The sequence below is a fragment of the Hypanus sabinus genome, chromosome 11, assembly GCF_030144855.1.
Source record: "Hypanus sabinus isolate sHypSab1 chromosome 11, sHypSab1.hap1, whole genome shotgun sequence".
NCBI classification, from domain to species: domain Eukaryota; kingdom Metazoa; phylum Chordata; class Chondrichthyes; order Myliobatiformes; family Dasyatidae; genus Hypanus; species Hypanus sabinus.
In genome coordinates this window covers 68,158,054-68,182,278 of record NC_082716.1, presented here as the reverse complement: position 1 = coordinate 68,182,278, position 24,225 = coordinate 68,158,054, and the positions used below count along the sequence as shown (strand labels likewise).

Here is a 24,225-nt window from a genome sequence, read left to right as displayed (position 1 = left end):
CAGATTTCCAACATCTATATCAAATGTAATGCAGAAAACAGTGCAGCGTAGTACAGGCCCTTCTGCCCATGATATTGTCCCTACCTTTTAACCTATTCCATGGTTAACCTAACTGTTCTCTTCTACTTGGCCCATAACCCTCCCACTTGTCTTTCAACCATGTGCTAATCTACAAGTCTCCTAAGTGTCCCTGGTGTATCAGCCTAACCACCACACTGCATTCCAGGCACTCTGGAATAAAAAAAAACTACCTCTTTCATCTCCCCTAAACTTTTCTCCACTCACCTTTAAAAAGATGTCCTCTAGTATTAGCCATTGCTGCCCTGGGGAAAAGGGTATATACTCTTGTATGTGTCGATTGAAATACCTGATATCAACATTTGCTCTAAATAGAAAAATCCTAGCTTGCTCAGTCTCTCCTCATATGTTTTCTAATCCAGGCAGTATCCTGGTAAATCTCCTCTGCACCCTCTGATGCTTCCATATCCCTACTAAAAGGGGGCAATCAGAACTGAACACAATATTCCAAGTGCAGTTAATCCTGCTGTAGCTTTTGACAACCTTCCTTCCTATCCACAACTCTGCCAAATTTTGTTTCCTCTGCAAGCTTGCATTTTACATCCCTCCAGCAGTACTGTTTTCTTTGACCAAGCCATTATGAATCAGTCTGTCAAGTCTCCAATCAGTGTGTTTGTTAAAATGCAGCTGTTATACATAATTTTTAATATATAAAAAAAGCTTCAGTTCACTAATATCTGCCCTTTCATCTTGTTGCCTGATGTAGGGTTGCACTTTAATTTTAAAAATAATTAAGTTACGATTTGCATAACGAAGCACAATTGAAGTGGAAAAACTGATGTCATTCTTTATCCTTAACATATTTGTTGATGTTTCTTCAAAGATGACTACAACGTGCATTGCAGTGATCAAAGAAGTATTTTCAGTATATTTTCAAAGCTGATTGAACTGATGTAGTCACGGGATTTTCAAGAGACTAATGGCCATCTACTCATTTCCTGTCTGTAGAAAATAAAATTGGAACAAAGCTATTTAACATGGATTTGGACTTTATGTTCTTTATTCTATGCATGTATTGCGATATAAATGAATAATTGTAATTTAATAAGGGTTATTTTAATTATTATGTCTTGTTATTTTATAGGCTAGATGATATGAAAATTCATTCAAGATCTCCATCACAACCATTCAGGTAACCAACTATATTTATGATTATATTCTGGCTTAAGTACATTATTAAATAATTACAGAACAGGTAAAAGTGAAACTGAGCTAGTTTGAACAAAGCAAGAATTAAGAAATATTTCCTTAAAACTCCCTTTTTTTGAATAACTGGACATTTATATTTTTAGAATTTCTAATTCTGCTAATTTCACACAAGTATTGTTTTTTCAGCAATATTTGTAAATTAGATTTTAGGTAAAGTGATCACTTGCTTGAACTCTGCAAACCAGAAATATGGAAGTTTCCTTATTGTGTAGTACCAAATATCAATTTACCAAGTCAGTTATGATCCATTCTATTACAACTTGCACAAGTGTGAGAGACTTGCTTAAGTTAAGAGACTTGTCACAGAATTTGCATAGAACATTTAAAAAGGAGAAATTATCCCCAAACAGTTGAATTAAAATCCAGTGGAAGTTTGTGTTAAGGTAGCTAAGTTGAAGATGCAGTGTTTAAGGGAAGAGCCTTCACTCCTTTGGGACCCGAGCGCTGGACTTTCTGACCTAATTATCATGGTTTTTCTTTCTGAAAGGAAAACAATATCAGAATGCAGAATATATTGTTACAGAGAGTGTCCTGCATATAAATCAATAAGTTACAAAGGCATGATGAGATAGATAAGAAATCAAGAGTTCGTCTTTGTCTTATGAGGTCAGTTCAATAGTCTTTAACAGTGGGATAGAAGCTGTTCTTGAGCCTGAAGGTGCATGCTTTTGTGTTTTTGTATCTTCTACCTGATGGAAGAGGAGGGAGAAGAGAGAATGACTGGGATATGAGGGATTCTTGATTATGTTGGCTGCTTTCCCAAGGTAGCAGGAAAGGTAAGCAGATTGACTGGAGGGGAGGCTCATTTTCCTGATTGTATGGGCTGCATTCACAACTCTCTTGTGGTCATGGGCAGAGCAGTTGCCATTTCAAGCTGTGATGCACCTGGATAGGGTGTTTTCTATGGTGCACCTGTAAACATTTGTCAACAGGGGTCTGCTGAATTTTCGGAGCATTATTGGGAAGCAAAGACACAGGTTTTCTTGGCCATAGCATCTGTTTGGCTGGATCAAGACAAATTGGTGACATTAACACCTAGGAACTTGATGCTCTTAACCACCTCCACCTCAGCACCATGGATACAGAAAGGAATTTGTACTCTGTTCTGCTTCCTGAAATCAATAACCAGCTTTTTTGTTTTGTTGACATTGAAGAAGAGGTGATTGTACTGACACCATTCTGCTTGGTTCTCTATTCCTTTCCTGCCAATAATGAGACTAAAATAAATGTTTCAGATGTTAAATTTCAAGCTGGAAAAAGTTAACACACTAGAGAAAAGTCACATCGTTATGAGATCACTGTGGATTAAAAATGAATGGAAGTGCAATGCTATAAGTTGGGCCATGGAAAAAGCTCAGATTTATGTGAAGTGAGAGAAAGTCATAGGGTACCAAAAGAATGAATGCGAACGGACATCTTTCAGCCTTTCTCCACATACAAATCAGACTCCGACTTTTTTTTTTGCCACCATTCGTAATTCAATGTCTTTTTACCTGCTGGATGGAAATTACTTACTCTGAAGGGTTATCTTCTGCTTAAATGTTGACACCTTACTCTTGCTGCTAATGCAAGATATATTTGATTCTTAGCCTAAATGTCTTTTGAAGATTTTCATCAGATGTATTTAATCCATCCTCTAAATTTAAAAGTTAAATGTTTTCAGTTTGTCAAAAGACTTAATTTTTCAACGTAATAATAAACAAGGTAGTGATCAATGCTTTAAATATGCTGAGAAGGCTGGCTTCCCAAAAGGGAGATCACTAGTATTGTCAGTTCTATAAGCTTAGCTGGTCTTACTGTTCAGTGCATAAAAAGGGATCAAAAATGTGATGCTTGGCAGATCTGTGCTGGTTTATTTCTACTTTCACTAATCAAAGGATATCTTCAACAATAACTGTATTCTTTTGCCTGTCACTTCTGAACTCTGACAGTTCAGTCCTTCTCTTTCATTTGTATGATATTGCCAGATTGTAACACATGGATTTGTGCACTGTCTTTCAGGAAAATGGCAGATATGAAATAGTAAGCGGTAGATATAGAGAATGGGATATCATCAGAATACAAATATTGATTTCCTTCAGTTGAATATCTGCAGTGCCCAGTTATTCCATTTGCAGATTCTTCATCTTAACCAGTAATTCATTTTTTAATCAAGTCACTTCAGCCATGCTATGTTATCTTCAAACAGTATTTAATCCTGAACAGAATCTTGTGAAACTTTCTGTGACAACTGATACAATGTTAATTTCCCTGAGTTCTATTAAACACTATCTCTTTCCTCTATTCTGCAAACATAAGTATGTATTTTCCCTTGACTTCACTTGCTTCCTGTTTCCTGCCATATTAAATTCACAGTTCTCATTTTAGTCTTCAAGCCTTCTTGAGAGGTGGCTATACTAAACTTGCCCAGCCTATTAATTGTCTGATTTTGTTTTCTCGTTTTACTTGCCCCTCAGGGGGATGTTTTATCAATTTTATTGCTTGTGCTTTTGTGAATGCTTTTTGCTATATTCCAGCCATTTCACCATGTCAATGGCACTGGTAAGATGACAAGGACAAAGTCTGAAGCTTGCTTTTGAATATCTGAACACTCTTTATCATGGCTAGCTGTCCCATTTTGCAGTGGGAGGGGAAAGATCCAGTTGTCTTGGTCCATGTGAGTATCAATGACATAGGGAGAATGAGGGAAGAGGTTCTGCTGAGGAAATGTGTGCAGTTAGGGACTAAATTGAAAAGCAGAACCAAAAAGTGGTAATCTCTGGATTATTACCTGAGCCACGTGCCAATTGGCACAGAAGTGGGTTTGAATTATGGAAAACTGGCACCAGTATTGGGGAAGGAGGGAGCCGTTCCATTGGTCAATAGTGGGACCTGGATCCTGACAAATGGCATAACTAGGGTTGTGGATAGCGCTTTAAACTAAATAGTAAGGGGGTGGGTTCAACAGATTGGAGAAGTATGGATAAAGTAAAAGAGAAAAATGTGGATAAAGTAAAGAAAAAAGTAAAGGTGGAGTGCAGAAATGTCAAGTGCACAAGAGACAAAGAATACTAAATTTTAAAGGCACAATGAGTGCCTTTAAATTTTAAAAGGCACTTTATCTAAATGCCTGATTTATTTGAAACGAGGTTAGTGAACTTGTGGCACAAATCAGTATAAAGGAGTATGATTTAGTGCCCATTACAGAAATGTGCTTGCAGGTTGGAGAGAATTGGGAATTAATTATCTAAGGATTTCAGTTAATACAGAAGAATAGGCAGGAAGGTAAGGGAGGTGGGGTAGTGCTGTTAATTAAGGATGAGATCAGGGCGATGTGTGAGACAATACAAGATCTAATGAGCAGAATGTTGAATACATCTGGGTAAAGATTAGGAATAGTAAAGGGGGAAAAAAATCATAGGTGGGAGTTGTCTATAGGTTACCGAATAATAATATTACAGTGGCACAGGCAGTAAACCGTGAAATATTTGAGGTGTGTAAGAATGGAACAGTTATCATGGGAGAGCTTTAACTTGGGTAAATCAAGTTGGTCAAGGCAGTCTTAAGGAGGACTTCATAGAATGCATACGTGAAAGCTTTCTTAAACAACATGTTACGGAACCTACAAGGGAACATGTTATCTTCGATCTAGTTCTGTGCAATGAGATGGATAAAATTAGCAATCTTGCAGTTAGGGATCCTTTTGGTAATGGAGGATGCAATAGTTCGATCTAAAGCCAGTGTATTATGCCTTTTAAAAAAAAAAGGATAAGGGAGGAGTCGGATAGGATAGACTGGGAACACAGGCAATATGGTGGAACGGTTGAACAGTTGAAGACTTTCAAAGAGATTTTTCACGGTGCTCAACAAAAGTATATTCCAGTTAAAAGCAAGGACGGTAAGAGTGGGGAGAGCCAGCCTTGGATAACTAAGAAAATAAAGGAAGGCTTCAAACTAAAAGCTTATGTGTATAAAGTTGCCAAGAGTAGTGGGAAACTGGAAGATTGGGAGTACTTTAAAAAGCAACAAAGAACCACTAAATGAGCAATAAAGAAAGGGAAGATAGATTATGAAACAAGCACAAAATATAAAAACGTATAGTAAAAGTTTTAAATAATTATATAAAGTGGAAAAGGATGGCCAAAGTGAACATTGGTCCCTTGGAGGACGAGAAGGGGGAATTGATAATAGGAATGAAGAAAGGGCCAAGGCGTTGAATGACTACTTTGTGTCAGTTTTCACAGTGGAGAACACGACTAACATGCTGAAGAGAGATGATATGGATGTGATGGAAGGTGAGGGCCTCGATACAATAGCAATCACTAAAGAGGTAGTGTTGAGCGAACTTCTGGGCCTAAAGAGAGGCTGGACCCCTGGTTCTGATAGAGTACATCCCAGGGTACTGAAAGAAATGGCATAAGTTATAGTTGAGGCTTTGGTGATAATTTACCAAAATTCTCTAGACTCTGGACAGGTCCCCAGCGGATTGGAAGAAGGAAAAGGAAAAGGAAAAGGCAGGTAACTAGTCTAGTTCGTTTAACATCTTTAGTTGGGAAGATGCTTGAGGCTATCTTTAAAGAAGAAATAGCAAGGCATCTGGAAAGAAATGGATTCATCAGACAGACGCAGCATGGATTCACCAAGGGCAGGTCCTGTTTAACAAACTTGCTGGAGCTCTTTGAGGATATAACAAGCACAGTGGATAGAAGGAAACAGATGGATGTTATTTACTTGGATCTTTAGTAGGCTTTCGATAAGGTGCCACATAAGATATCCATAAGATAAGTATGCATAGAGTTAGGGGTGATGCATTAGCATGAATAGAGAATTGGTTAACCAATAGAAAGCAGAAGGTTTGGATGCATGGGTGTTTCTCGGTTTGACAATCAGTGGTGAGCGGTGCTCCGCAGTGGTTGGTGCTATGCCCACACTCTTAACAATATACATTAATGATGTGGCAATGGGGACTAAGTGTACTGTCTCTGAGTTTGCTACATTGAGTGGAAAAGGCAATTTTGTAAGAGGAAACGGAGAGTCTGCAGAGAGATGTGGATTGGTTAAGTGAATGGGTAAGTGTCTGGCAGATGGAGTACAATGATGTTAAATGGAAGGAAAAACGGAAGATCAGATTATTACTTAAATAGTAAAAGATTGCAGCATTCTGCTGTGCAGAAGGACTTGGTAGTGCTTGTGCATGAATCGCAAAAGGTTGGCTTGCAGATGCAGCAAGCTATCAAGAAGGCAAATGGAATGCTGCCCTTCATTGCTGGAGGGATTGAATTTAAGAGCAGGAGGATGAGTTATGCTGCAACTGTACAGGGTACTGGTGAGGCCAGATTTGGAGTACTGCGTGCAGTTCTGGTCTCCTTACTTGAGGAAGGATACACTGGCTTTGGAGGCAATGCAGAGGACATTCCCCAGATTGATTCCAGAGATTTTGGGGAGGGAGGTTTAGACTACAAGGAGTGATTGTCACCTGGGACTGTACTCACTGGATTTCAGAAGGATGAAAGGAGATCATATAGAAATACATAAAATTATGAAAGGGATATTTAAGATAGAGGCAGGAAAGTTGTTTCCACTGGTAGGTGAGACTAGAACTAGGGGTCATAGCCTCAAGATTTGCGAGTGTAAATTTAGGTTGGAGACAGGGAGGGATTGCTTTTCCCAAAGAGTGGTGAATCTGTGGAATTCTCCGCCCAATGAAGCAGTGGAGACTAACTCAGTAAATATATTTAAGACAAGGTTGGATAGATCTTTGCATAGTAGGGGAATTAAGGGTTTTGGGGGAAAAGGTAGGTGGGTGGAAATGAGTCCATGGTCAGATCAGCCGTGATCTTATTGAGATGGCCTAATCCTGCTCCTATTTCTTGGGTTCCTATGTTCTTGTGTTTCTTATTCAGCATGAAATGTTTCTGTTACTGTTACTGAAACCATTATAAAAATGGACGAATATAAATTCAATACAAGATACATCAATATATTTTCATTTGCAGCATGACCAGAGAACTGGAATTTAAAAAAAAATATGCTTTGTTTTTAGCTGAAAACTGAGTGGGTAAAGCCTAAAGAGAATTTTCTCTCTATCCTTGTCTTCTTAACCACTTGAAATAATTAATTTCCTACACTCAATATTGTTCTGTACACAATGATTCAATTTAGATATGCTACACATCTGTTTTTTTCTTTATTGCAATGTATGCCAGAATCTCATGTATGCTTGAATCTCATCAAAAAACTTTCAGTGGCTTTCTTGACTTCCCAATGACTATAAAATATTTTAGGGCAATGTAAATTTCAGAAGTCACTGTTGTAAAATGAAAACATGCCTGTCAGGATAAAGTCCACAGTCAACGGTATGATAATTCATTATACAAGTTTACTTCTAAGTTATTATGATAAGCTACTGGTTTATCATATTTTAAGAATTGTAGTTACTGATATATCTCCAGCTGAAATTAGTGTTTTGAAAATTCTGATTCTATTTAATTCATTTTTCACTTTGCACATTATTTTGAAAATCGTGAACCTCCATTATCTTTAGAAAATGCATTAAATCACAAAATATATTTTTGTTTTTACTATTCTAATTTAAGCCAGTTTCATTGTGTGGACTTGTTTTAACAGGGTCAATTATTCAAGTACTGGCCAAGGATCAATGTCACCTCTAAAATCATCAAAGATCTCAATTACTTCTGCAAGTCCACGAAGAATATGCAGAAATCCTTGCCCTGCAAACAGTAATAACAAAAGGTGAAGTTTTTGCATATTTTTAAAAAGATAATGTTTAAGAACAAACTCATGCTTTAATTACATAAACACACCAGCTAAAGAAATTTTATTTTCCCTTTATTCTAGACATTTAAATGTACCGTAGATTCCAGACTACAGAGCGCACCTGATTAAAAGCCGCATGCTCTAATTTTAGAAAGAAAATCAATTTTGTACTTGTACAGGCCGCACCGGATTTTAAGCTGCAGGTGTCCCACGTTGTAATATGAGATATTTACACAGAAAGATATTACACGTGAGGATTTTTTAACTTTTAATTAAATCCGTATGGTAACATAAACAAATACATATTGCAAATGCTTTTTTTCGAACAGTGCCTGTAACACAGCTACTTTTAAATATACATACGTATCGGTAACACACAAATTACGTTGCGTATACTTTTTTACTGAACAGTGCACAAACAACATTCCAATATCTCCTAACGACTAGTAAAAAAATATATATATACTGCAGCCTACCAGGAAAAGTTATTGATCGCCTTCTTCATCTTCCTCCTGCGCACTAAAACCATCAAAGTCCTTCAGTGTCCGAATTGAACAACCTCTGGATCGCGTCACTCACTTCAGTCTCTTCATTGTCGCTCTCACCTGAGCGCACGCGGTCCTCTTCATCACGCAGCAGTCCAGCCTTTCGAAACCCGTTGGTGATGGTGGATGTTGTGACACGGCTCCACGCATTTAGGATCCACTGGCAGACTTGAGTTAAAGATGCTCTTCGCATGTGTCCTGTTTTGGTAAAGGATTTCTCGCCGCTCGTCATCCAAGCCTCCCACTCAATGCGCAGCGCCACTTTAAATGCCCGGTTCACACTGATGTCCAGTGGCTGCAAATACTTCGTGGTGCCCCCAGGAATCACAGCTGGAATTGAGTTTGTACTCTTGATGGCAGCTTTCACTGAACTTTCATTGTCAGCCGCTTAAAAATCACCATCGGTGGAAGCTTTAGTCCGGATGCTGTGCAGCTCAGAACACAAGTAAAATGCGTTCTCTCATGGCCACTTGTTTTCAGTGTGATGGACGAGTCACCTTTTTTATTAACAATCCGAGTGAGAGGCAGGTCAAACGTCAAAGGTACTTCATCCATATTTATGATATCATCTGGCCCGATGGAATTCTCCGCTATCTTTGTTTGAGTGAATGTGCGGAAGTTAGCAAGTTTTTCCTCGTGGTCGGGAGGGAGCTGCTGACACAGAGTCGTGCGTACCCTGACGGACAGGCCTTTTCGTCTCATAAATCTAAAACACCACGTTGGCCCACCTCTAAAATCTTCGATTTTCATTTTGGTGGCGATTGCTTTAGCCTTCAGTCTGATCTGCACGGTGGAAACACCGCGGCCGCCTGCTCTCTGTGTGTTAACCCAGTCTTCAAGAAAGTTCTCAAGTTCGGGCCATCTGCTATGATTACCTCTGAAAGCTTTTGTCGTCTTTTTTCATTGACTCAGTTCTTCACGCTGGCGTCTCCACCGTCTCATCATCGATTCATTTATGCCAAGATTATGTGCAGCAGCTCGATTTCCTTCTTCAACCGCCAGATTGATCACCTTTAACTTAAAAGCTGTTTCATATACTTTTCTTCGAGTGTTTTCCATGTTGATGAGGGTGAGTACAAATGACTGATTTACAATAATTTAATTGTGAAAGTGCGCTTGATTTATCATACAATTTCATTGGACCTCTGTGAACTACTCATCAATTTTATTGGTCTACTGTTACGAGGCAAAATGTTTTTGGCGGCATGAAAAAAAAAACATGCATTAGCTGCACCGTAGTATAGGCCGCAGTGTTCAAAGCGTGGGAAAAAAGTAGCGGCTTATAGTCTAGAATTTACGGTACTTCCTGGATTAATAATACAATGTACCACTGGATTATTCAAACTGCAAAAATAGAATTAAACTGCGTAAAGATTTCAGTTTCAATTGCTGGTCTTGCAGTGCACCCAGGCATTTGCTATAGTATTACTCAGGCCTGAAAGGGTAATGAAAAAAAGATTTGGGAAGCTAGAAAACTTCCTCTGTTGTCAAATATCTCAGTGTATACCAGATGAGGGTACTGAGTTGGGCAAGAGTTCAAGTGTCAGGTTGATTCCACCTTATCAAAACTCATTTAATGTGACTAAGGTACCAAGAATACTTTTTTTTTTAAAATGCAAGCATGTTTCTTTTATTGTTTGAAAGTGGTGTGATTAAATTTGTACATCACAGTATATAGCTGTAATATTTTAGTGGGTAAAAACTTGCTTTTTCTTATCCATGGACGGAGGAATTGCCAAAAAGAAATTAGATCAGTTTTTGACCCTGCCTCTGCAGAGACCTCTAGTGGTCTGGTTCTCCTTCTTCCAATTTATTACATAAGTATAGCTAAATAATATATAAAAAAATACAAAAGAACCCAATGACATACATTTTCCCTTAAACTGCTGCTGAAAATTGTTCATGAATCCCTTTTATTGAATCAATCCTGGGTAATGATCTGTATTTCATCTTTTTCGAGGCTTATTTATGGAAGGGTTAGATGCTTAGTTTAATGTTTTTAAGAAACTTCAGATTTATGCAAGCAAAGTAATCTTACAAGCCCTCGGGATGATTTTGATTTTTTTTTGGCTTGTTTTTAAGATTGGTTAAGGTTTGGGTGTTTTTCTGTAGTCATCAATTTTTTTTAAAACAACATATTGTAGCTTTGGTTATTCCACTGATTCAAGTGCAGTGTTTGTTCATCTTATTATTTGTTGATCTGCTCAGCAGAAGTGAATTGTTCTTTTTGGGCAGCATGAAAGAAAATTGCAAAATTGGAGGGAAAAAAACACATTTTAAGATGTCATTTTAAATTTCTAAATGTCTATTTTTCCCTCAATGCAATGCAAGAATACATGACTAGCCATCTTTGCCTTCTTTTGAGAACATGGTAAGAGTTGTCATCATGTGTCAGTTAAGATGGTAAGATTTAACAGCTAGGAATCTATTTGCCACTTGGTTATTTAATTTGGTTACACTGGCTTTAAAGTTGAATACATTTTATAAAACAGTCTTAGCACTTGAAAAATATAATTGATAACTTTTTTGTGTGTATTTTTTTTCATGTTCATTATGTCGTGTTTCCCATTCAGCTTCTCCATAAACTCCAGGCTAGGCAGTTCACTAGGAAATCTGTATGCTGCCCCGGATGAACCTGACAACATAATGACATCAACTCCTAGGTCAAGTTTTACAGCTGGTTATACCTCCAACCAACCTTGTAACAACTCGCAGCTTCCTGCGAGATTTTACCAAGAACTGAACAACAACTACTACAGCAAATGCAACAGTGGTACTACTTGCAGTATTCCCATCAATACTTGTTCCCGTCCGAAGGATGATCACAACTGTAGAAATACCTTTGGTGGCCTCAGTCCTGGCACCATGCGATACCTAAGTCGTTCACACCCTGTAAGTTTAAGTTTATGTCCTCTTGTGCTTTATAAGCTGTCATAAAGGGTGCTTATATATTTTTTTAATGGGATCTGATGTTGATTGGCTAAAAATGTGCTCTGCTTTGAATTGTAGTTTCATTGATTAAAAATGACTAACATTAAAAGGCTTGTAAGAAGTATGTTTATCAAAATTCCCAGGATTGTAGTAATAATCTAGTAACAACTGCAGAATTGGACTCCACTGGAATCCCGCTGAAGTCAAATACATGGCTAAAGCGTGATGTTAAGCCTCATACAAATGTGAGGACCAGTGTCCTGAACTCTATTTAAAATTGCCTCTGTATAATTATATTTTAGATGAATTGACAAAATTTAGGAAGGTAAGTATAAAGGACAAATCATTTAAATTCTCCTATTGTTTATTCTGCTCTGTTATTGTACTTGGTCATTTTCTTCCAGATCTTGTTTTTAGTAAAAGGAAACTATACTTAAGCATTAAATTAAATTATCTTAAGAATTTGTAGGTAATATCAGCTTCCTTAGTTGTTTGTGTGTGTCCAGCTGCAGACCTGCAATAGATAATTGCCTTTCCAGACTGCTCAAGCATGACAGTTCTAAGTGTACTAACCAGATGCAAATAACATTGCAGAGACACGCTCAGTACAAGGTTTTTTTTTAAAAAGCTGCCATTAAATTGTCAATTTACCATATTTAGCTGTCTCCTGCAGATGAAATTCTGATCAAAATAGGATGCTACTTGTATCCCCGTTGCCTCTGAAGGCAGTAACTATCTTGGATTAACCATTTCAATCGGATGAAATATTTTGATAAACAAATCGACCACCCCACCATCTCCCGCTTTATGGAAAATCACTTCCAAGTAATTTATTACTCCAAATTATGCTGTAAGCAGTAGTTAATTACTGGACCTCCTTGTGGATGTTGTGTTTTACATTTGAGTCACATTTTTCCCTTCCTTTTCCCATTTTATTCTGTTCAACTTCACAGTAAATGTATGTGCTGTGATCTCCTTAAGGTATAATGACAATTCTTGACACTTGAGTTTATTTTTTATCATCATTTTTCAGCAGCAGATTTTTTTTGCTGCAAACAAAATTCTACTTAATAAATTATCATATTGCATTTGATAATTTGGTAAACTTTGTGAGGCACATTGCCATGCATGTATCTAGGAGTTAAAGATTTGGTGATTGGAAATGCATAACAGTATCTCTCCACATTTAGACCCTTGATCAGTTTTTGTGTGTTGTAATTATGCATCACCATATATACGATTGTAAATATCTTGCATTATTACAACTTTATTTGCATGCCTTTTTTATGCTGGTTCATAGCAAGTCCCACACTGAAATCAGAAGCAGCGATAGCACCTAATGTAAAATCAAAATGGCAAAACATTTGATATTGATTATTAAAAAATCTGACATCAAACCACATCAGGTGATTGTTCTTGTCCATGGCTTGATCAAAGATGGTTTTGGGGAATATTTAAAGAGAAAATTTGTAGTGAAGTTTAGGGAATTCCAGTGCTTAGGACTTTGACAGCTGAAAGCACAGTCTTCATTGTTTGGTCTGAAAATGTTGTCTAGAATGTTCTTACTTAAGAAGTCTAGAATGAGACAAATCTTGTGGTTACAGCTCTTTTATTAGATGTTCATCATGGTACAGGTGGTCAAGCAGTGTCAGCTTGAACAGCAAGTAAGGCAAGTGTGGGGGGTGGAAGTAACAAAGGAACATGTCCTTGTGCTGTCCCTTTTGTACTGCAGATTGTTCTAGTTGGTTAGAATAGGAAATCTAATAGGAAATTCTGATAACAGCCTGTGAAAAGATATTGTCTTGAGTTTCACTTCAGTTTTGCAAAGAAACTATAAAAATATAGTCAAATATATTAAATATACTAAAGTTTACAGGTGACTAGATGATTATACAAACATAAAATAAGATTTGGTAATATTAGCATATCAGCATAAAGCTAAAACTACAAAAAAAAATTGGGTAAGACCATCCAGGCCATACTCTTTTCTCACTGCTGTCATCAGGAAGAAGATACAGGAGCCTCAGGATCCACAGCACCAAGTTCAGGAACAGTTATTACCCCTCAACCATCAGACACTTGAACCAGAGGGGATAGCTTAAGTAAACTTAGTTCGTCCCATTATTGAACTATACCAGGGGTCGGCAACGTTTACCACTGAAAGAGCCAATATGGACCCATTTCCCACAGAAAAGAAAACACCGGGAGCCACAAAACCCGTTTGACATTTAAAATGAAATAACACTGCATTCAACGTTTTTTTTTGCCTTTATGCTATGTATAAACAAACTATAATGTGTTGCATTTATGAAATTGATGAACTCCTGCAGAGAAAACGAAATTACATTTCTGCATGCAACGAAAACATTTTGAACTCCAAAAAAAAGACGTTGGGTTGAAGGTTACTCCATAGTTAGCCTACCTTGGATCGAAGAATTAAAAGAAAGCGCGCACTGGCGGGTGTCAGGCATTGGCAGTGGTGATGTATATTAATAGCGATAAAAAACACGTTGTAGCGGTGTAGCGCTACATGCAGCGCTAAAATAAAGACACTGCAGTCAAAGGTAACTTTATTCGAACTAAACAGCCTTGCTTTAAAGCCTCCCTCAACCCGTCCCCGTGGGCGCGGATGCTCCAAAAGACACGTACTCACAAACCCCCATAGGCTATCCCCTTAGCTGGAATGGTGGCTAATTGTGAGCCGGTTCGGATGTGCCAGGAAATGGGGTCTACACAACGTTTTTAGATTGTACAAGATCACCATAATCTTCAAATTTTGAATTACATTTCAAAAACTAACAAACCACGGGGAGCCGCAGCACAGAAATGAAAGAGTCGCATACGGCTCCGGAGCCGCAGGTTGCCGACCCCTGAACTATACCCACAACATATCGACTCACTTTCAAGGACTCTTCATCTCATGGTCTTGGTGTTTATTATTTATTATTTTTTCTTTTGCATTCACACGGTTTGTTGTCTTTTTGTACATTGGTCGTTTGTCCATCCTATTGGTTGCAATATTTCATTGATTCTATTGTGTTTCTTGAATTTGCTGTGTATACATGCAAGAAATGAATCTCAGGGTTGTATATGGTACTGTATGTACTTTGATAAAAAAAAATTTAATTTGGAAAAAATAAGAATGATACTAAGGTACATAAATTTAAGTAATGGGGAAAGTCAAAGGTGAGCTAAATGGAAGGGACATCGAAGGGAATGGAAGAGAAATGTATTTCATATAAAATGAGACTAGGTTAAACTAAGAAACAATGGATGAAAAAGTGAAAAAGAATGATCACAAGGGAAAAACCCATACAAAGTACAAAAGGGGTGAAGTTATAAATCAAATACTGTATGTGCTTAAGACAGAAGAAACATGAAAAAACAAAATGAATAATACCCTGTAATAAATAACAAACAATTAAGAATACTGAAAAGGAATGAACAGGATAAGATCAGAAATTAATACCAAAATAGTGACTTAATGCATCATTTCTGCAATTTTCATTAGAGAACCTGACCATTGAAATATCAGTAATAACATTCCTGCTGAATTTTCATGCTGAGATAGAAAGCAAATCAAACTAGTTTGTTCTTGGCCATGGCCTGTCATTATTGGAAGTGCTTATTATGGGAAGTAGTTGCTTGCTTCTGGCTTGGCTTGGGTAATTTCCTTTTACGCACACCTGTTGAAAGAAGTGGGAACTATCTTAGGAGCAAACACGAGGAAATATGCAGATGCTGGAAATTCAAACAACACACACAAAATGCTGGTGGAACACAGCAGTCCAGGCAGCATCTATAAGAAGCACTGTCGACGTTTTGGGCCAAGTCCTGAAGAAGGGTCTCGGCCTGAAATGTCAACAGTGCTTCTCCTTATAGATGCTGCCTGGCCTGCTGTGCTCCACCAGCATTTTGTGTGTGTTGTTACTACTATCTTAGGAGCTACTAAGCAATATCTAAGCAAAAAAGGAATAACTCTGGTTAGGCCACATCTGGAATATTGTGTACGATTCTGGTCGCCCCACAATTGAAAGGATGTTGAGGCTTTGGAGAGGCTGCGGAAGAGGTTTACCAGGATGCTGCCTGGTTTAAAGGGCTTAGATTACCTATGCAAATAGGTACTGTAGTCACATACCATGTGTCCACCTATTACTCTTCATTTACTAATCAGAAATACAATTAAGATCAAAATTCCCAGTTTTTGCACATGGTAATTGCAAACTTATTGGATAATATAATTTCTCATGTTGGATTTGTTACATTCTGAAGGAAGTTTTCACCAAGACAGAATTCGGTTAGGTCATGTTTAATTTATTTGTGCAAATATATGAAATGTCTTTTTCATTGAACACCCCACTTTCTGGTATTATCTATCATTTGGGTAGATACTAAGACTTTTGCTGACATTTGTTTTCATACTTGCTGTTGGAAGTTTTCTTATTACTAGAATGTATTTAGATACTACCTTACCAATTATAACATTCCAGATTTGCCTTTCTTGAAAGCTGGCCTGTTATGATGCAAACTGGAAAATAAGAGATGACTTGCCCCTCACAAAGCCATGCTGGCTCTCCCCAGTTAGGCCATAGATTTCCAAATGCTTCCATGGATTTCATATATCCTATCCCTAAGAAATTTCTCCAGCCATTTCCCTACAACTGATGTGAGACTCACGGGTCTATAGTTTCTGGAATTTTCCCCTGTTCCCTTCTTAGAGGTGCAACATTAGCTACTCACCAGTCCTCCAGGATCTCATTTCTCACCTCCCTTAATAATCTGAGGTAAATCCCATCAGGTCTGGGGACTTATCCACCTGAATACTCATTAGGAGACCCAACACTTCCTCCTCTGTGACCTCGAAACACTAACGTTTTTGTACACTTAGCACTGATCTCCTGGTATTCCATGTCCTTTTCCATGGTAAAACTGAAGTAAAATACTCATTAAAATTCTCTCACATTCCCAGCATCCAAGCAAATGTTCCCCTCTTTATCCTTGAGGGGTCCTACCCTCTCCCTAGTTATTTGCTTGCTTTTGATGTATGTATCGAATTCCTTGGGATTCACCTTAATTCTATTTGCTAAGGACTTTGATGGCCATTGCTGGCTTTTCTATTTCACTTATTGAGTTCTTTTCTGGCTTTTTAATCCTTGTGCTCCATTTGATCCTAACTTCTGAAGCTTTACATACTTTTCCTTTCTCTTCTTGACTAAATTCATCACCTCTCTGGATATCCAAGGTTCTCTTAACTTTCCATCCCTGTCCATCCTCTTAACAGGAACATACCTCTCCTGTAGTCTGTGCAATTGACCTTTAAGCACCCTCTACGTCTGATGTGGACTTGCCAGAAAAAGGTGCTCCCAATTAACTTAGTTCCTGCTTAATACCCTCATAATTTGCCCTACTCCAATTTAAGACTCTCCTGCAGGGACCATACCTATCCTTATCTAGAGCTATCCTGAAAGTTAAGGAGTCCTGGTCACTGGTCCTTAACTGCTCCCCCACTAAAAGGTCAGTCACCTGGCCAGGCTCATTACCCAACACCAGGTCTAGTACAGCCCCTTCTCTCATTGGATAATCTACAAATTGATTTAATAAGCCCTCTGAATACACTTAACAAATTCTGCTCCATCTAAACTCCTTGCATCAAGAAGGTCTCAGTTTATATTAGGAAAGTTGAAATCCCCTATGTCATCAGTCTATTATTTTTACACAATTCCTTAAACTGTTCACATATCTATTCATCATTGTCCTGGTGGCTATTGGGGGTCTGCAGTACAATCTCATCAGTTTCATGCATCCTGACAGTTACCTTCTTGTCTGATCCTTCACCTACTGACCTGATGCTCCAGTTCCCAGCCCCCTGAAAAGCTAGTTTAACCCCTCCTGAGTAGCAGTGGCAAACCTCCCCGCCAGGATATTGGTTCCCCTTCAGTCCAGGTGGAGCCCATCCCTCTTGTGCAGGTCATTCCTACCCCAGAAATGATTCTAATGATCCAAGGACTTGAAACACTGCCACCCCCCCCCCCCCCCCACACTGCACCAAATCCTCAACCACTGAATCACATGTGTTATCATCCCATTTCTACCTGCACTAGCCCATTGCATTGGGAGTAATACAGAGTTTACTACCTTGAAGGTCCTTCTCATCAGCCTGTTTCCTAACTATATACTCACTACCTAGGACTTTTTCCCCTTTTCTGCCTATGTCATTGGTGCAAATATGCACCATGACTTCTGGCTGTTCATCCTCCTCCTTGAGAATATTCTGCAGCTGCTCCAATACATCCTGGACCCTAACACTTGGGAGGCAATATGCCATCCTAGTGTCCCTTTTGTAACCACAGAATCTTGTGTCTGTACTTCTAACTTTGAGTCCCTTATCACTACTGCACTGCCTGACGTTGCTGTGCCCTGATGAGTCACATCCCCCCCACCCCCACAGTATACAAAGAGGTATTCTTGTTACTGAGGGGAATGGCCACAGGGGAGTCCTGCACTGACTGCTTAATCCCCTTACTTCCGGTGGTTACCCCTCTTTCTAAAGCCTGTACTCTGGGTGTGACCACATCATCAAAAGTCTCATCTATAACTTCTATAGTCTCCCGGATGATTCGAAGTATATCCAACTCCTTCTCCAACAACTTGACCCAGTCATTCTGGAGCTCAAGTCATCTGTTGGAAGTATTGTTGTCGAAAGTGTTACTATCAGAATTGAGATGGAGTCAGAGGAACTGCACAAATGGAATATAGATGTTCTGGGAAGCAGAGTGGGAGTTGGCACAGTCAGAATTTCTGTGGGCTTTTATTGTTTATCTCCTGAAATTTCAGTATAGACAAGAAAGGAAATAAGTCAGATGGACCAAGTGAGTTTGAGAGCAAGCTAAAAATTAGCAGAAAATGTGAGGTCTGGAAAGAGGTGAGGAATGGGGCTCAGCAGGACTGAAACAAGAATTGTTCTACACAATGACAAGAGTACAACCTTGGACCCTCATGACTTTCCATAACTAACTGTTGATTTGGAGAATGAGTGGATTCAAGGCGAAAATGATTTTGCACTATTTATGGAGGGTGGTTTTGGAAAGTGAGTCTATTCAAGGACAAAATCAATGCCCTTGGGCCATCCTGGTGTAGGATAGAGATGTAGAGGGATTGTGCATCCACGGTGAAAGTCATTTGTGACTAGGAACTGGAAACAAAGTGGTAGAGAGCATCAGGTATAAGGGAGAGGAGACTGAATAAAGAAAACAGTAGTAAGGAACAAGTACTGTGGGGGGAGTTGGGAATAACAAAGGATCTAGCAGGGCAGTTTCTTCTGGAAAATTGGAGGAAATATAATCAGACTGTGTCTGAGTGTGAGAGTGGCTGTGCAGGAAGGTTTCCAGAGGAAATGGTGTTGATGCTCTGGAAAATGTGTATATAAATCTTATACTTCAGAATGGGGCTATGGCCCAGAGGGTGGTGGCAGCTTGTCTCGGAAAATTCAGTTTCCAACAATCAGTATCACTTGGTCTCCACCCTATCACAGACATTCCTTTTCTCCTGCTGAAACGACATTGGCCTGAAACATTAAATCAGCCCAAAATATTAACTGTTTATTCATTTCCATAGATGCTGCCTGACCTGCTGCATTTCTCCAGCATTTTGTATGTGTTGCTTTGGACTTCCAGAATATGCAGACTTTCTCGTGTTTAAAATGACCTGTTATTCTGCCTACAATGCATCTAGAGCATTTTCCAATTGGATTTCAAAGTTCCTATATCTAAAGTATTTTGCTTTCCAGTGTAAATTGTACTCTGCAGAAAACGAAGCAGATTTCTTTTTAAATTTAGTGTGCTGTTACTTGCAAGAAAGTAATAAGCTATTGGAAACCAGTTAAGATTGAGAGGAAAAATTCATTGGAGGATTTAAATTATAAGGAGAGGCTAGATTGGCTGGAGCTTTATCCTTGGAGGCTGAGGGGTGACCTTGTGGTAAATAAAATCATTAAGAACATATGAGTTGAGTGGTTATAATTATTTTCCTAGAGTAAGGATATCTAAAAAGAGTATAGATTTAAGGTGAGATGATGTAAGAGACCTGAAGAACATGTTATTCACACAGTAATGGATATGCGGAAAGAGAAGTGGTAGAGGCAGGAACAGTTACAGCATTTAAAAAAAAATAAATTGGACACTTGTATGGATAGAAAAGTTTTAAAAGGATGACAGCCTGGACAAGTAGGCTAAAGGGCTGATTTCTGTGCTGTAGGATTCTAAATGTTTGATTGATGTTTTGGAGGGTGTATTACATTAATTGAGGAACAGTACAACTCAAAGAGCTACCCTACTTTAGGCCAGCTTTCAGTACTCAATCCAGACTCTGCAAGTCACAGCTCTTCAAATACACTCAGTATACCCTTTAAATGCAATAAGTGTGAATATTTTTCTTCATCGCACCACCCCCTTAACCCATCTACCAAGGACTAAATAAAAACCCAAGAAGCCTAGATCTATATCCCTCTACTTGTGTTTTTTTTTTAAAAAACTACTCATTTACTCTTCCTGGGTCTGTCAAAACATTTTGTATCTAAATTAAAAATGCCCTGGACCACCTGTAAACGATCCAAATCACTGAACTCTTTCCTCATAGCCCGCTTCAAAACAGTCACATTTTTTTCTGTAACTTGTTGACCAGAACCAGTGCACTTAAAATATTGTTTCAATAACATCACCTACAGCATAATGTCTTTGCTCATGTAACCCCCTGGGTCGCCTCAGGCTCGCTCAGCTCGTTCTCGTCTGGGGGGAGCAGCCTTCGGCCCCACCAAACTGGGTAATCAGCTGGTGTGTATGCTGTGTGATGTCCCCGCCTCGCCCAAAAACAGACAGTACACCATATGCGATTAAATGAGTACAATTTATAAAGGTTACTATAACTAAGTGATTAATAACAATACAGTATACATGAAGAAAAAAATAAAGGCACCAAACTTATCAAAGTCCAAACCACTTCGTGCACAACCGTTGGAGCTCAATTACTGAAGTCTTCTGGCCACCATTCGATCCCCTCCGAACTCCTCAACCAAGCACATCTAGCTTCATCTCCTCTCCTCGGAGTACCTCCTGGCCTTGGACCCCCGCTTGGGGGTCCGTCCCTCGCCCAGCTTACAGCATTGCGTCCTCTCTCTCAACCCCTTGCGCCGATCTCCCCAAAAGCCCGCCAACAATAGCTTACAGACTCAGAAGAAAGAGCAACATTAATCCCAATTGGTTTACAAAGGAATACAATTCTCGTTATCAGTAAATTTTAACCCAAACAAGCTTCCAGCACTCTCTCGCAACAAAGAAGCATTCCTGCTTTTAACAAAACAAAGAAGCCATTTTGATTACATACACAGTAACAAAGAAAAAAGAAGAAACCCCCTTTACACTCATATGATCTGCGCCTCTGCTAACAAAGAAAACTGTGACTCTTTTGATTGGACTGCTTCTTTGCTGAATTCCACGTGGACTGTATTAAATCATTCTAGTTACCTACTCAAAAATCTAAGTTTAGTCAATGGGACTTTCATTATATACATGAGTCTTTGTAAATGAAGGATTATTACTAAGATTTAGAATTGATTCTAATAACTGACTGGATAACAACATTAAAATTATTGGACTTTATTAGTTTGTTTATCCCCTCTTCTAAAACAACATAAAGGCAGCTAAATTAATTAGCTTTTAATGGACTGTCTTAACCCACTCTTAATTTTCTTTCCTTTTTATTGTAAAAATATTGACTCCTTTCTAAGATGTGATTAAATAATTGATACTAGTTTTCTATCATTTCTCAACCACCTAATAGCTAATCAACTCCTGTGAGGCTGGATGTTAAATTTTAATGTCTTATATCATGAACTTTGTCCGGCATCTATTGTGGATCTCCAGTAGAGAATATTGAAGGAGCAAGGAACTTTCTCCAAGCCTTTCTCCTACTTCTCATCCCAATAATTCTATTTAAAGCACTGAAGCTAATTTGCAGCACCACTACCATTCAACCTGGCTGAGAGTAAGCAGCTTAAGATTGGAGGGGGGGGGGGGGGGTCAATATTTTGAACTTTCACTTAGTTTTTTTGTTTGTATAATGGATTGGTGGTGTTGGGGTGCTATTAAATGTGTTTAAATGTTTTTGTAACATTCAAAAGAAATGTTAATGTTCTTAGCTGAGGTTTTATCTTTTCTCTTGCAGTCACTTCAGTCTGAATATGTTCAGTATTAAAGCATCACTACTCCGCTGAAAATGGAAAATACTGTGATTGGAAAAAGCAACGAAACTGAAGTGAAGACTAACCTCTTTGGGCTCGAAACTAGGGAACCTTTATTTAAATAATTTGTAAAGGTCTAGTAATTGCTGCATTGAAATAGCAATACTTTGGAAATAACTTTTCAGGATTACATCATGTATTGAGAGCTGATAAATCAGTATTGCTGAACTATAAGTTTCTAGTTAATGACCAGTTCTCCATTTTGCTGTGCTGTCATAAACAGCAGTTTGATTAACACCTGCTGACAAGTGAAACCTGGCAGCTGATTTAGCTGAAATAAGGCAAGACTTTAGGTTCTTGTAAAACACACTGCAAGATCCTAAATAAAAAGTTAAGCCTGGGAATATAATAATCCTCCATTGCTTATGTTTACACCAGTGAACCATTTACAAGGTGCATTATAGCAAGGAACATGTGGAAGTTGATTCTGCACCTCTTCTACAGCCTTAAACAGCATCCCATAGCAGTAGTGATGGAGAGACTTGGTTTTGCAGTTCTTAAAACATGAAAACCATTGAGTTCCAGTATTTGCTATCTCCTGCACTTCCCTGTATTCACATTGCACATTATCCCCAGTTCTAACCAAGCTGCTTAAGGGAGCACTTTTATGTCAGTGTACTTCTCCACCTTGCGATGGTAGAAGTAATGTGTGTCCATTATCCAGATGACTGCAGCCTTCAGGCTGTAACGTTAAAACATAACAATCCAGAGGTATTCAAATGGCAAGGAAGATGGGGTTTACGATACACAAAATACTCTGCAGATGCTGGGGTCAAAGCAACACGCTGGAGGAACTCAGCAGGTTGGGTAGCATCTGTGGATACGTTTCAGGCCAAAACCCTTTGTCAGTCCTGACAAAGTGTCTCAGCCCGAAACATTGACTGTTCATTTCCACGGACGCTGCCTGACCTGCTGCGTTCCTCCAGTATGTTGTGCGTGGGGTTTAGGATAGATCTGAACAAACAAATTAGATGGACAAAAATTATATTGAGAGTTTAATCCATTATTTTGAGAAATGCACCAGAAATAAAACACAAACCATTGAACTGATTTCTATTAGGTTTGATTTAACAACTTACTTTTTAAAGAAGCAAGCTGATAATACAACTCTGACTTGCTTTGAATTGTGCACTTATAAAAATCACAAGTGTGTAAATATACAGTTACAAATTTTTCATGTAAGGAAGGTTAACTGAGATTTATATTTTTGTTCCAAGATCTGTTTTATAAATTTACTTTTCATATTGATAGTGTATGTATAAATATGTATATACAGTATATGGTATCTTAAATAAAAGTATCATTTGCCCTGTACTTTCCAGATGTTCTAATGTAGTGGCATTTGTGTTTTAGTAAACATACCATTCAGGTAATGTTAATATAACTCAAAATTAATTTCTGTCTGTCCGTTCTGGACTAAGTTTCAAAATGTTAAAGCTTTTTGGACAGCTTAAGTTATGCCCACATATGGGGGAAAATTGATTTAGCTTAATCAAATAAGTGGTAAGATAATTTGGACAGACACAAAAATCAGTTTGTTTTTTTAAGATGGGGGCAGGGTAAAACTTTTGATTTCTGAATAACATTTTAAAATTATCTTGTAAATCAACTGGAGCAAATCCTTGTCTTTAGTGTTATTAGTACAATAGAGCTATATTAATATAATTGCAGTAAAATCATTGATTTGTTATAGTATACTAGCTCAAATTATAATGTTTGCTGTTTAAACTGATGGTTGTATATTTCAACAAAATGTGGGCTGCAGAAATGTATTGTCAAAATTCTACCTCTTGAAAAGAGATTTGAAATTTAGAGCTTGGAGCTCTTGTATTTTCCATGCTCTGAAGTTTTAAAATTTTTATGCTAATTTCTTAACCATAGGCCAGTATTTTTAAATACTCAATTAAAGTTCCATTTCAAATATTAAGATACTGTCTGTTTGATTTCACTGCTTTAATTCACACTATGCTTTAAGCACACTAGTGCTTATAACAAAGTGCTTATAAAATATATTCATTCCCCCCCCCCCCCCCCCCCCCCCGGAAGTTTTCATGTATTTATTGTTTTACAGTGTTGAATCAGTGAACTTAATTTGGCTTTTTTGACACTGATCAACAAAAAAACTGTCAAAATGAAAACAGATCTCTACAAAGTGATCTAAATTAATTACAAATACGGCATGATTGATAAGTGTGTGGCCTAAGGTAGAAGGAATCCCATCCTACATTTACGCACTTTGCCCAGCAGTCTTGGACCTCCAGGAAGTGTCCACAGATGGGTGACTGATAAGTTTGTGGCCCAAGGTAGAAGGGAATGAGTTATTAATTCAAACTTTCTGTGTAATCACTCAGAGTTGAACTGCATGTACATACAACAAGAGCTGTATATCTCATCTCCTTCTACCCCGGGCCA

At 38.3% G+C, this 24,225-nt stretch overlaps 1 protein-coding gene and 1 long non-coding RNA gene across 3 annotated transcripts in view; one reads left to right on the top strand and one right to left on the bottom strand.

Annotated features, from left to right (window-relative positions):
• The window catches only part of cdc14ab (cell division cycle 14Ab), a 120,990-nt gene extending 97,217 nt beyond the window's left edge, over positions 1 to 23,773 (top strand). Inside the window, exons 13-16 of one of the 2 annotated variants that reach the window (XR_009514803.1) lie at positions 1,163 to 1,210; positions 7,894 to 8,019; positions 8,125 to 8,293; positions 11,162 to 11,301. Coding sequence is in view for 1 of the 2 variants with exons in the window: in XM_059984644.1 (XP_059840627.1) it covers positions 1,163 to 1,210; positions 7,894 to 8,019; positions 11,162 to 11,480; positions 21,738 to 21,767 (523 nt within the window). In the remaining variant the exon portion in view is untranslated. Of the gene's footprint in view, positions 1 to 1,162; positions 1,211 to 7,893; positions 8,020 to 8,124; positions 8,294 to 11,161; positions 11,481 to 21,737 lie in introns of those variants that run through there. The other variant, XM_059984644.1, reaches the window with a different exon arrangement.
• The window catches only part of LOC132402089 (uncharacterized), a 108,315-nt gene that overhangs the window by 57,520 nt on the left and 26,570 nt on the right, over positions 1 to 24,225 (bottom strand). The window lies entirely within an intron of this gene.